The sequence below is a fragment of the Dendropsophus ebraccatus genome, chromosome 14, assembly GCF_027789765.1.
Source record: "Dendropsophus ebraccatus isolate aDenEbr1 chromosome 14, aDenEbr1.pat, whole genome shotgun sequence".
NCBI lineage: Eukaryota > Metazoa > Chordata > Amphibia > Anura > Hylidae > Dendropsophus > Dendropsophus ebraccatus.
The window spans coordinates 49,529,101-49,542,032 of NC_091467.1; the positions used below are offsets into that span (position 1 = coordinate 49,529,101).

The 12,932-nt window shown below is 43.1% G+C and overlaps 1 protein-coding gene across 6 annotated transcripts in view; it reads right to left on the bottom strand.

Moving 5' to 3' along the window:
- The window catches only part of LOC138772131 (chloride channel CLIC-like protein 1), a 263,133-nt gene that overhangs the window by 87,030 nt on the left and 163,171 nt on the right, over positions 1-12,932 (bottom strand). For all 6 annotated transcript variants that reach the window (XM_069952300.1, XM_069952294.1, XM_069952295.1 and 3 more), the window contains one exon: positions 8,529-8,681. In XM_069952300.1, the coding sequence (XP_069808401.1) occupies positions 8,529-8,681 (153 nt within the window). The remainder of the gene's footprint in view (positions 1-8,528; positions 8,682-12,932) is intronic.

Here is a 12,932-nt window from a genome sequence, read left to right on the forward strand (position 1 = left end):
ACCACCCCAGATTGTCAGTAAGCACTGCAGGTTGCCCGTAACCACCCCACGTTGCCCGTATCCACCCCAGATTGTCTGTAAGCACTGCAGGTTGCCCGTAACCACCCCACCTTGCCCGTAACCACCCCACGTTGCCCGTAACCACCCCAGATTGTCTGTAAACACTGCAGGTTGCCCGTAACCACCCCACGTTGCCCGTATCCACCCCAGATTGTCTGTAAGCACTGCAGGTTGCCCGTAACCACCCCACGTTTCCCGTAACCATCCCAGATTGTCTGTAAGCACAGCAGGTTGCCCGTAACCAGCCCACGTTGCCTGTAACCAGCCCACGTTGCCTGTAACCACCCCACGTTGCCGTAACCACAGCAGGTTGCCCGTGACCACCACACGTTGCCCATAACCACCCCACGTTGCCCGTAACCACCCCACGTTGCCTGTAACCACCCCAGGTTGCCGTAACCACAGCAGGTTGCCCGTGACCACCCCATGTTGTCCGTAACCACCCCAGATTACCTGTAACCACCTCAGGTTGCCCATAACCACCCCTGGTTGCCCGTAACCACCCCACATTATCTGTAATCTCATTTTTTTTATTTTATTTTAGTAACTGCGCTATTCTAATAACTATTACTAGCTGCGGATTTGCTCCAGCAAATTGGCGCTCCTTCCCTTCTGAGCCCTGCTGTGTGCCCATACAGTGGTTTATGCCCACATATGGGGTACCGTTCTACTCAGGAGAACCTGCGTTACAGATTTTGGGGTACATTTTCTCTCCTGTTTCTCGTCAAATTGAGAAATTTCAAACTAAACGAACATATTATTGGAAAAATTCGAGTTTTTCATTTTTACTGGCCAATTTTGAATACTTTCCTCTAATACCTGTGGGGTAAAAATGGTCACCACACCCCAAGATGAATTCTTTGAGGGGTGCACTTTCCAAAATGGGGTGACTTTTGGGGGGAATCTATTCTGCTGACACTACAGGGGCTCTGCAAACGCACCTGGCGCTCAGAAACTTCTTCAGAAAAATCTGCACTGAAAATGCTAATTGGCGCTCCTTCCCTTCTGAGCCCGGCTGTGTGCCCATGCAGTGGTTTATGCCCACATATGGGGTACCGTTCTACTCAGGAGAACCTGCTTTACATATATTGGGGTGACATTTCTCTCCTGTTCCTCGTGAAATTTCAAACTAAAGGAACATATTATTGGAAAAAATCGAGTTTTTCATTTTTACTGTCTACTTTTAATTACTTTCCTCAAATACCTGTGGGGTCAAAATGCTCACCACACCCCAAAATAAATTCTTTGAGGGGTGCACTTTCCAAAATGGGGTGACTTATTGGGAGATTTTACTCTGCGGACACTACAGGGGCTCTGCAAACGCACCTGGCGCTCGGAAACTTCTTCAGCAAAATCTGCATTGAAAAAGCTAATTGGCGCTCCTTTCCTTCTGAGCCCTCCTGTGTGCCCATGCAGTGGTTTATGCCCACATATGAGGTACCTTTTTACTTAGGAGAACCTGCGTTACAAATTTTGGGGTACTTTTTTCCTCTTGTTCCTCATAAAATTGAGAAATTTCAAACTAAAAGAACATAATATTGGAAAAATTAGACTTTTTCATTTTTACTGTCTACTTTTGAATACTTTCCTCTAATACCTGTGGGGTCAAAATGGTCACCACACACCAAGATGAATACTTTGAGGAGTGCACTTTCCAAAATGGGGTGACTATGGGCGAGATTTTACTCCGCTGGCACTACAGGGGCACTGCAAACGCACCTGTCGCTCGGAAACTTCTGCAGCAAAATCTGCATTGAAAAAGCTAATTGGCGCTCCTTTCCTTCTGAGCCCTCCTGTGTGCCCATACAGTGGTTTACGCCCACATATGGGGTACCATTGTACTCAGGAGAACCTGCGTTACAAATTTTGGGGTACTTTTTTCCTCTTGTTCCTCGTGAAATTGAGAAATTTCAAACTAAACGAACATATTATTGGAAAAATTCGAGTTTTTCATTTTTACTGTCTTCTTTTGAATACTTTCCTGTAATGCCTGTGGGGTCAAAATGGTCACCACACACCAAGATGAATTCTTTGAGGGGTGCACTTTCCAAAATGGGGTGACTTTTGGGGGGTTTTCTCTCTGCTGACACTACAGGGGCACTGCAAACGCACCTGGCGCTCAGAAACTTCTTCAGCAAAATTTGCATTGGAAAAGCTAATTGGCGCTCCCTTCCTTCTGAGCCCTGATGTGTGCCCATACAGTGGTTTACGCCCACATATGGGGTACCGTTGTACTCAAGAGAACCTGCATTACAAATTTTGGGGTGCTTTATGTCTCATATTCCTTTTGAAAATGAGAAACTTTAATCTAAACGTATATATTATTGGAAAATTTAAATTTTCCATTTTTTTACTGCCTAATTGTGAATACTTTCCTCCAGCCCCTGTAGGGTTAAAATGCTCATTATACCCCTAGATTAATTCTTTAAGGTGTGTAGTTTCCAAAATGGGGTCACTTATGGGGGTTTTCAGGATACCAGACTTCTAAATCCATTTAAAAAAAGAACTGGTCCCTAAAAAAATCAGTTTCACGAAAATGTGATAATTTGCTGATAAATTTCTAAGCCCCATAACACCCTAAAAAAGTAAAATATGTTTACCAAATTATGGCAGAATAAAGAGGACATATCGGTAATGTGACTTAGTAACTAATTTATGTGCTACGACTTTCTTTTTTTAGAAGCAGAGAATTTCAAAGTTCATAAAATGCAAATTTTTTAAATTTTTCATGATATTTCGATGTTTTTCACAAAAAACACACAAAGTAGTGACCAAATTTTGCCACTAACATAAAGTGCCATATGTCACGAAAAAACAACCTCAGAATCGCTAGCATACGTTAAAGCATCACTGAGCTATAAGAGCATAAAGTGAGACAGGTCAGATTTTGAAAAATTAGCCTGGTCATTAAGGCCCAAACTAGCTGCAGCACGAAGGGGTTAAATTTCACAGAAAATAAACTATACGCTTGATGTCTCACAACTATGGTGAAAGCACAGCACAAAAATACTAAATGCTGTGATGTCACAGTACAAGCATACTAAACGTAATGGTATCACAATACTGTACAGGAACAACAGACACAGTGTTGTCACAGTTTAGGGATAATGAACACAGTGATGTCATGGTACAGCGACACTAAACATAGTGGTGTCATGGTAGAGGGATAATAAGCAGGTTATCAGATGTTCCTGCCCTACTTTAGTGCAACATCTGTCTGTGAAGCATTGGTACTCTCCTGACCAGGGTCTTAAGGCCTTATTACACTAAGTGATTTTCAGCCAATAATCACTTGTAATGTAATTGAAGGCAACGTTCAGCCGACATGCACAATGTCGACTGATCGTTGTCATTTAACATGTTGAAAGACAAATGACTAGGATAGCAGCGATCTGCCACCGTCACTCCATGTAATAGGAGTGGCGACAGCAGACCGCCACTATTTCCTATGGGCTGTCTAATGGTGTGTCATGGTACCAGCAGCAAGCAGGGAACGAGGGGCAAGTGAGCGCTGGCCTGACAGGTCGGGGCTCGCTTGCTCCTACTGATCAGCCCATCTAATAGGGCCTTTATCCTTGTTTTTTTTTTACCTCAGCCTCCTGCCACAAAGTTGCAATAAATCTTTTCAAGCCAATTCAGTGTTTTCTTTACAAAGGTATGCAAGAGTCATTATAAATCACTATAGGAGGAACACACATGATGTACTAATCACTCATCCCAGGCACTTGGCCCAGGGTACAGAACCCCTTAACTCAAAAGACCCCCTCTTTATAAATTGTAGCTTTTATTTAGCTCAAATTAAAATGGATGAAATAAAGATTAAAATCACATATACTCTATGCTATCACTAAAGGTGCCATATTACATCAAATGAGATACATCTAACCTCCTATTATGCTCCCTTTAACCTAACAGTCTGCAGCACTGTGCTAGTTGTAATATTTATATAGAGAGCTAATGCTGGGTTTACACAGAGCGATAATTCGCCCAATCGTACGATTAACGATATCGAAAGAACAATGTTTTTTCAGAACAATCAGCGTTTAGACGGAATATATCGTACGGAAAAAGCGTTTTGCGATCGCTTAAGCCTATCTCGCACATAGGTAAAATCGGTGAACGAATGTTTACAAGGAACGTTCTGTGAATTTTTTGAGAACGACGATTTAAAAACATGTTGTAAAATCAAAATGAACGATTTCTCGCTCGTCGTTTGATTGTTCGCTGCATTTACACGTATGATTATCGTTCAAATTCGATTGTAATCGTGCAAATTCGAACGATAATCGTTCCGTGTAAAGCAGCATAAGGATGCCCACTCCATAAGGAATCACTGGAATCAGAGACTGGTGCTAGAAAAACAACTGTGCAAGACTTGTCCTAGAATTGTGATTATTTTCAGCTGTCTTAGAACTGAAAGTCCTGAAATTAGTTTGTGCTTGTAATGTAATTGGGGCAGGAATTTACAACTATTACTGCCCATTTTGGAGCCTATGGGGAACAGCATTTAGTCACCAGTAGAGATAAGCGAACATGCTCGTCCAAGCTTGGCACTCGTTCGAGTATTAGGGTACTCAAAGGTGCTTGGTACTCGGGCAGGCATTGTTTGATACTCGAGGAAATAGCATCTTCCTCTTCCTGCATGTTTGGCGACTTTTTCTCAGTCAATCAACATGCAGGGGAGGCTTTGGCAGCTCGAAGCATCACGTGGCAACCCCTGAACATCTATAGCAGTGATTGGCTGGCCAGATCAGATGACCTGGGCATATAATAGAGTATAGTATAAATAGTGTCTGTTAGGCAGGAATCATCCACAAAGAACCCAACAGTTCTTTTAAGGGCTACAACTACATTATCTTTGGCCTCCTCTTGGCTGCTGGCTCTCCTCTTGCTCTCAGTTATATTTACTCCAATCTAGTGTATACGTGTTTGCTCTCAGATACATTCACTCCAGTCCAGTGAACAAGTGTGGCTATGCAGTACATTAACCGTATTCTAGTGAATACGTTTTTGCTATCTGTTACATTCACCCCAGTCTAGTGAATAAGTGTGTCCTCTCAGTTACATTCACTCCAGTCTAGTGAATCAGTGTGTCCTCTCAGTTACATTCACTTTATTCCAGTGAACAATTGTGGGCTCTACGGAACACCAAACACAGTCTAGTGAATACACAAAATGATGATCCCCAGGGGTAAGGGTCCAGGATGAGAACGTGGGTCCAGGATGCCCACTACATCCGAATAAAAGAAAAGGAAAAAAGGCCCGGCGCCTCGTGTAATACTGACAAATATATAGGATGATAGAGAGATAGAAGGTTGCTCACCTTGTTGCCCCTTGGGCTTTGTGCGTATCACCCCTCACTGTCCGTGGGGGTACTGGGGGTCCTGTGAAAGGTCCGAGGTATGTGGTGGCTAGGATAATGGCTGCTGAAGCTGATGATACCCAAAAACGGGTTACTCCCAAGTAGAGGGGCCCGTGAGGACAAGTATAGGTAAGAGATAAAAATAAAAACGCAGGGGTATATATTACCAGCGCTGCCAAAATTATCCAAAGATAGCCGGATGTGGTAAGACAATAGGTTTATTCTTAAAAGCATTCTTTTAAGAATAAACCTATTGTCTTACCACATCTGGCTATCTTTGGATAATTTTGGCAGCGCTGGTAATATATACCCCTGCGTTTTTATTTTTATCTCTTACCTACACTACATCCGAGTGATGTAGTGGGCATAAGCCGTGGTCCTGGGCAGGATGACACAGTACCTGCTGATGAGGGAGCAGTGGAACGCCACAGAGGTTTTCTTCCTAGCTTCATCTCACAACTTACAGGGTCACATGGTACAACACCACTATTAAAACCACAACAGTGCGAACAGGTGATGACGTGGATAGCGGATAATGTGTCCAGTAATGTATCCACCACCCAGGCTTCCACGCAGTCTACCCATGCTAGCCAAGGCTGGCTCCTCCAGCTCAACCTCCTTCCCCCCAGCCTGGCCCCTCCATGGAAATTAGGGATTCAGATCCGGCATACTCCCAGAAACTCTTTTCAGGACCCTTCCCAGAGTCACAAACCACTGAGCAGTTGCTCTGTCCCGATGCCCAAAATATCAAACTTTGGCAGTCTGTGGGTGATGAGAGTGGGGACTTGCAAGTAGTGTGCCAAGGGGTTGGCACTCGCAAACCGGGCGAGGTTTGGGTTCATATGAACCTGAACTATCGGCTTCTGATTGCGCTGTCTTGAGGACCGCCTGTAAAACTGGGATACAGCCATAGCCATAGGCTGTATCCCAGTTTTCTAGGCGGTCCTCAGGATGCATCCACCTTCTCCACAGAGCGGGCAGACAGTAGGAATCAGAAGCCGATAGTTCAGGTTCATACGAACCCGAACCAGGTTCGCTCATCCCTAGTCAAGAGGTGTTGGATAATGATGATGAGACACGGTTGTCAGACAGTGACGTTGTTGTCAGGGCACTAAGTCTGAGGGGGGGAGCAGAGTGAGGAATCAGAGGAAGAGCTGGTGGATGATGTGGTTATTGGCCCAAGCTGGGTTGGTAAGCCTAGTCAAGACAGTGATTCTGAGGGGGAGGCAGGTGAAACAACAGAAAAGGTTGGGCGAGGCAGTGGGGTGGCCAGAGGGAGAAGCAGGTCCAGAGCAAGTACATCAGCAACTGTTTCATGGAGTGAAGCTCCCGTGCCAAGGCCTAGATGTTCTCAAGTCTGTAGGTTCTTTAAAGAAAGTAAGAATGACCTACGGACTGTGGTGTGCAACCTGTGCCACAGAAGGATCAGCAGGGAAGCCACCACTACCAGCCTAACCACTACCAGCATGCGTAGGCATATGAGTGCTCAACACCCTACTCAGTGTAACCAAGGCCGTTCACCACTGCTCCTTCCCGTGTAACATGCTGGCTCTGCAAGTCAACCCCCTGCCCAGGACCCAGGCACTAGTGCCTACTGCCCTACAACCACACCCTCCACCAATGTGTCGCAGCGCAGCGTTCAGCTGTCTTTACATGAGGCCTTTGAGCGCAAGCACAAGTACACTTCCACCTACCCCCATGCACAAGCCCTAAACATCTCAAAACTGCTGTGTCTGGAGATGCTGCCCTATAGGCTGGTAGAGACTCAGGCTTTCCTGCAACCTCATTGCTTTTTCAAACCAATTGTTTCTGAGGGTCACCTCCAGGCTCTCACACACGATTTTATGGGGGCTTGCCGCTACACTATCGCCCAAAATAGTCTATAGGGTCAAATATGCCATTATCAGCATTCAGGTCCCCACTTCCCTATTCTCTCTCATTCACTGCTCATTATCAGGAAATCTCGACTAGTTTACATCAGTCGTGCCCTGTGTAATCTATGGAGAGGGGAGGAGGGAGATTAGTTGCCAGCAGAGAACAAAGGATTACACAGTAGGGGCAGTGTGAAAGCCGGTATTCAGAAGTCAGAGAGGTCAGTGCTGACTTCAGAGGAGATAGCCTGGTGATGTAGCTGTAAATTAACTCTTTGTTGTCCTGTTTTGGTGCCTCATCTCCTTCCACCCCTCCCCTCTCCAGAGAAAACCATGAAGACAGAGGGGAGAGCTTTAAACTGCTTTTTCGTGAGGAAAACGCATTTTTCGGCTAATAAACCCAATTACAAAGTTTCTTAAAATCGCCTGTACTATTGATTTCTGCAATAGGGGTTACTATTGCTAAAGCTGCAGTGGTCTAACCCTAAACCCTGTTCCTAGTGTTAACTCTGAGGACTAGGGTTGATGCTCAGGCAGGTGCTAAGTGTGTTGGTAATAAGGCATAAGGATTGGGGTTGGCACTGCCTTTGTGCTGCCAGTAAGTCAATACTGTGAGGAGCCAAAGACTCTGTTCATGTCCATACAATCTAGGTTTTACCAAGCCACTACTGCCCAATGACCCCAACTGTGTATTGAAATCTCCTGCAGCTACTCTATACCATGGCAAAAAAGATAAATGCTATCCTAATATGCAAAAAGGGACAATCATTGGAGAGAGGGGTAGAAAGGATTTATGTACAGTATATACTTCACAATTACACTAGGAGCTTTTCCTGAAATATATGCTGAACATGGGGCTCCAATGCAATGTACACAAACCTTAATCAAAAGATAACTTCTCCCCACCTTCCCATAAGGTAGAACGTTATGAATGTTAGAGCCCACTAGCAAGGCAGGTAAAACAACTTCAACAATATCGTAAGTAACCTAATCTAACATAGTATATGCACACGCGTAGCCACAGGACCACTAGAAATACATAAGAATCTGTATTAACTTGTTGCAATGATTCATATTTCATTGTGATTCACTGCAGAAAACTGTACTCCATCTGCAAAGCAGCTGTCTGTAACCAACAGTTGCAGTGATCTCTAGGAACACATCGCACAGTATTGTTGTAAAGAATAGTTTATAATTGCTGACACACATTTCCTCATTGTCCTCTACTTACTCACCATAAGTGGTGTCACTTCCCATAAAGGATCCACCATCAAAGCCTTGTAGTAACTTTCGCAGGAGTCTCTGTCCCAAGAGAAATTCCAGGATAACCATATCTTCAGAGTTTCCCAGAAGGAGAGGTCCTGCTGGTAACAACTCCTGGCATATCCCTAGAAAGACAAGAAGGGAAATAGTACTAGAAAGAGAAAAGACACTGTACTGTGCATATAGTGTAATACTGCAGGGATGAATATATGCTGAGAACTATGACTATAACTAAGACTATGAATGCCGCTCACCTTGGGTGGTTATGTTGCCAGCCCGACACCAGCAATAGCTTGTAAAAAAGTGTAGTAACTGTAGCCCTTCCGCAGGACCAGGGGAACCAGTCGAGGAGATAAGAAGTATCCAGGAGGTATAGGAGCTGATTGGCAGATTATGGGTTACAACATCAAGGAGGATGGGAGTTGTAGTAAGCGTGACAGCAAGCCTTTAGTCAAGTGGACGACACATTTTGAGGGAGACCCTCATCATCATGTATCTGATTAAGAGGGTATATCTCGAAACTATTCATCCACTAAATAAAGCCTTGTTGTCGCACTTACTACCACTCCCATCCGTCTTGATGTGGTAATCCATAATGTGTCGATCAGCGCCTATACCTTTGGGATCCTCTGCAGAACTGGACCTCCAAGGTGCTAATTATTTTTTTCTTCCTTTCTTTTTCTTTCAGTTAGGTCCCTCTGTGCCCACACGTGGTAGTTAAAAACAACTTATTTTCCAAAAATATGTAAAACTTAACCTTTATTTATTCCATTTATTAAAGTGCAAGTTTTTTTTATTTTTTTTTTTAACTAATATCAGACATCATAGACAAACACATTAAAACCACACCTTTACAAATAACCCCCAACCAACCAACCTAACCTGGTGTCAAAATGGAGAAAAAAAAACAAAAACAGCTTCCTCCCTCATAAACCATCTTTCTTTATAAAGCTGTTAGAGCCTTAACACCATATTTCCCTCTCCACTTTACTTCCAGTAGGCCCACAGTTCCATATATGTAGCAATAGCTTTGCTGAACGCCCTTTTCGCTAGGCATTCCTTGTAAAACCTAATTTTCCCTTCCTTTCGTTAAGGGGTGGAGCATCGCTACTAAACTACCTCCTCACTACCAATACTTTCCCTATTAAATATAATTTTTTATCATAGTCCCATTAACATTGCCACAGCCCAGGGTGGATAAAAATCAATGATTTTTTTAAAAAAATCAAAAAAATCGGATTTTTTTGATTTAAATCGGATTTTTTTGATTTAAATCGGATTTTTTTCAATAAACTGCTTTTTGAGGAAAATATTTTACCATCCAAAGGTTCTTCCATCATGAAATAAAGCGGAGTTGTTTAACTCAGTAGAATAAAGGCTGTATATGTTCTCAAATGTTACAACATGAACAGAGTTGAGAAAAAGACCTTAATCCTATTGTTCTACAAACCTATGAATACAGAATCATCCCCTTCAGTACCAAGTCCAAGAAGTTAGACAATATGTTTCTGATTGTTTGGACTATTTTTTTTTTTTTGTTTAGCCAAATTAGTTAACATGGATGTTTGTTTAAGCAAATAACGTATGCTGTAATGTTGTTATTGTTTCAGTTGAATAAATCCATTTAAATTGTTATTAAGTTCAGGATTATTTTTCTCCTTCCTAAGTACAACAGAACAGTGGTGTCCAAATATGAATGATTAACCCATTAAACTGGGGAGAAAAAAGTAATATAAAAAGTGATTCTAAAAATCTTCATCTACTTGCATGTTAAAGTAGCAAGAACTAGTTTAGGTAGAAACTTTGATTTAAATCACTGATTTAAATCAAGCCTTCCTGACTAGTGATTTAAATCGTGATTTAAATCGTGATTTAAATCAGTTTGATTTAAAACAAATCCACCCTGCCACAGCCACAAGCCCCTAACATTGCAATTATTCCATCACCTCCCAACCCTAGAGTATCCTTCATATGCATCTCCACTGATTGCCAAAAATCCTTCACCCTAAGACAGGTCGATACCACTACAAAGAACCAAGTTGACTCTGGAAGCAGCGTTCACTGAGGAAGTAAAACACAAGAATGCAGTTCTATCACCATATAAACAGTGTTAAACATCCCTCTACCCAACCTCAGCAGTCCACCTGGCAAGCAGAGTATGGCAAGTATTTTTTTGACGCAATTTCCACCTTCTATCAGTATAACTGTCTGCACACAATTAAGATCCCCACACAGAAAAATTGGCAGCGTATCTCTGGATTGTAAAAACCATAATAAACTTATCAAAACTTGAGAGGAGATAGGGAGAGGAATGTAGAGGCAGGCCAGAACCATTTTGTTATAAATTTTACACTGTAGAAATATAAAACATCCTTCCGGATCTAACCTCTTTGCCAGTAACGTAAATGGTATCTTTTTGTGAATATATACTGAGACCCCTGCTGACCCCTGAACACTGTGTGAAATTTATTACTCGCCCATCTTTGCTTTATCCTTTCAACTGTATCTCTCACACAGTGTGTCTCCACCAAACAGAGGTGTCCTGTAACTACTGTAAATCAAAAATAGCCCATCTCTTGGCCACCTCCCCCATTCCCCTTACATACCAAAAAAATATCTGTACTTCTCCAACCTATAAACCTATGTCACAAAATGACCTTCACTGACACCGGCCCTCCAACCCCTCCCTCCCATCCTGACTAGTATTACCTCCAACCACCACTACTAATCACATAAAATCCCTATTCCCCCCTCCCCGGGAAGCTAATTCCAAACATAACATAGTCTCACGGGGCGGTTCCTCAAATTCCCTCTCCCTCCAGCCAGCCCATAGCTTCCTGAGATGTAGCAAAAGAAAAAAAAATTGGCCTTATTTACCACCTCTAGGCTATGTTCACACTACGTATACAGATGTAGCCAATGACGCATTTAACTCGACACTCTAATTGACTTAACACAGCTTCCTGACACAATTGTTGCGTCAGGGATCATGTTAACCCTGGCTACGTACGGTCCGCGAACTTACGCCCGTAGTCTACTTACGCTTCCCGGGCGCCGTACGTAGCGATCTGACAGCGGTCTTTTACTTGGAAATCTTCGCCTAGCCCCGGACACCCCACAGAACCTTTTGGATCGGCAAAGAAAAGTGCAAAAATGAAGAAATCACCACTACGTACGGGATCGCATGTTGCGCTACGGGCGTAAGTTACGGCATTTTCGTCCTCAAACAATGGTCTGGTACGTAGTGTGAACTGTGCCGCCGTATATCGTATACTTTCCATTGTACGCAAACTACGTAAATCACCGGCCGCTTATTCATGGAACGCACTACGTCCGGAAACTTACGTCGTGTGAACATAGCCCCCGTGTGGCTGTAAAGATAAGAGAAATTGGATACATCTTTTTAATCTCCTTTAAGGATAACCTTTTTATTTGTGTTTGTTTCACAAAAATTGGAACATAACACAATTTTTGCACCATTAAATATCAAGTCCCCTTTTTGCCTAGGTAACTTTAAAATCATGTCCCAATCATCAACACAGTGTCTTCACCAACAGCATCCTTTGTGGTGAGCTAGGTGGCAGAGGCTTGAATGGGACTCTATGAGCCCTCTCTTACAAATGTATCAAAAATCCAATTTTGACAAAATAACACTGCGTCATCTGCTCTGATCCTGGAGAAAACCCCAATATAATGATATTCGAGCTTCAGGATCTGTCCTCAAGTTCTGTACGTTTTTTATTTTTTCAGTATCAGATAGCTGCTTCCCCAACTTCTTCATAGTGAGGCCGGGGTGAAGCAACTGATTGAAAGGGGCACGTACACAGAAATGGAGGAAAAGACTTTGTCTTTGATTTGCAATTCTGTGCCTCTTCTCTATTCTCTTGGCCAAATTGGGGGGCACCGTTTAATAATGCTTTTAATTGTATAGCGCACACAGATTCCGCAGCACTTGATTAGGGTGGTCGTCAAGTAGGTAGGGACAGCAGGAGGGTTTATTGCAGGGTTTCCCTGACCCTCCACCCCTCCTGACATTACATCACCCCAAGATCACATGACCTAAGTGAAGGAAACCATTTCAGGAGTGCTTCCTTAAATTAGAAAATTGTGTCTGCCTAGCACCACCCCCCTAGGAGGAGCTTATCATAGAGTTCAAAAAGAACTTATACAACCAATGTTCCTATTATGCTTTATTTGTAGCCATCTTTGTGGAGAGCCGACATTTTAGCACTAAATCCAGGTTCAGTCTCCTGAAGGCAGATTTTCTGACTTGTCCTGGTTGGAAAAAAAAAAAGACTAAAACACAGAAATTCCGGCCAGTACAGAGAGTCACAGCACTATGTGTCCATCAATCACATGACTGCCTTCTCTCTGTG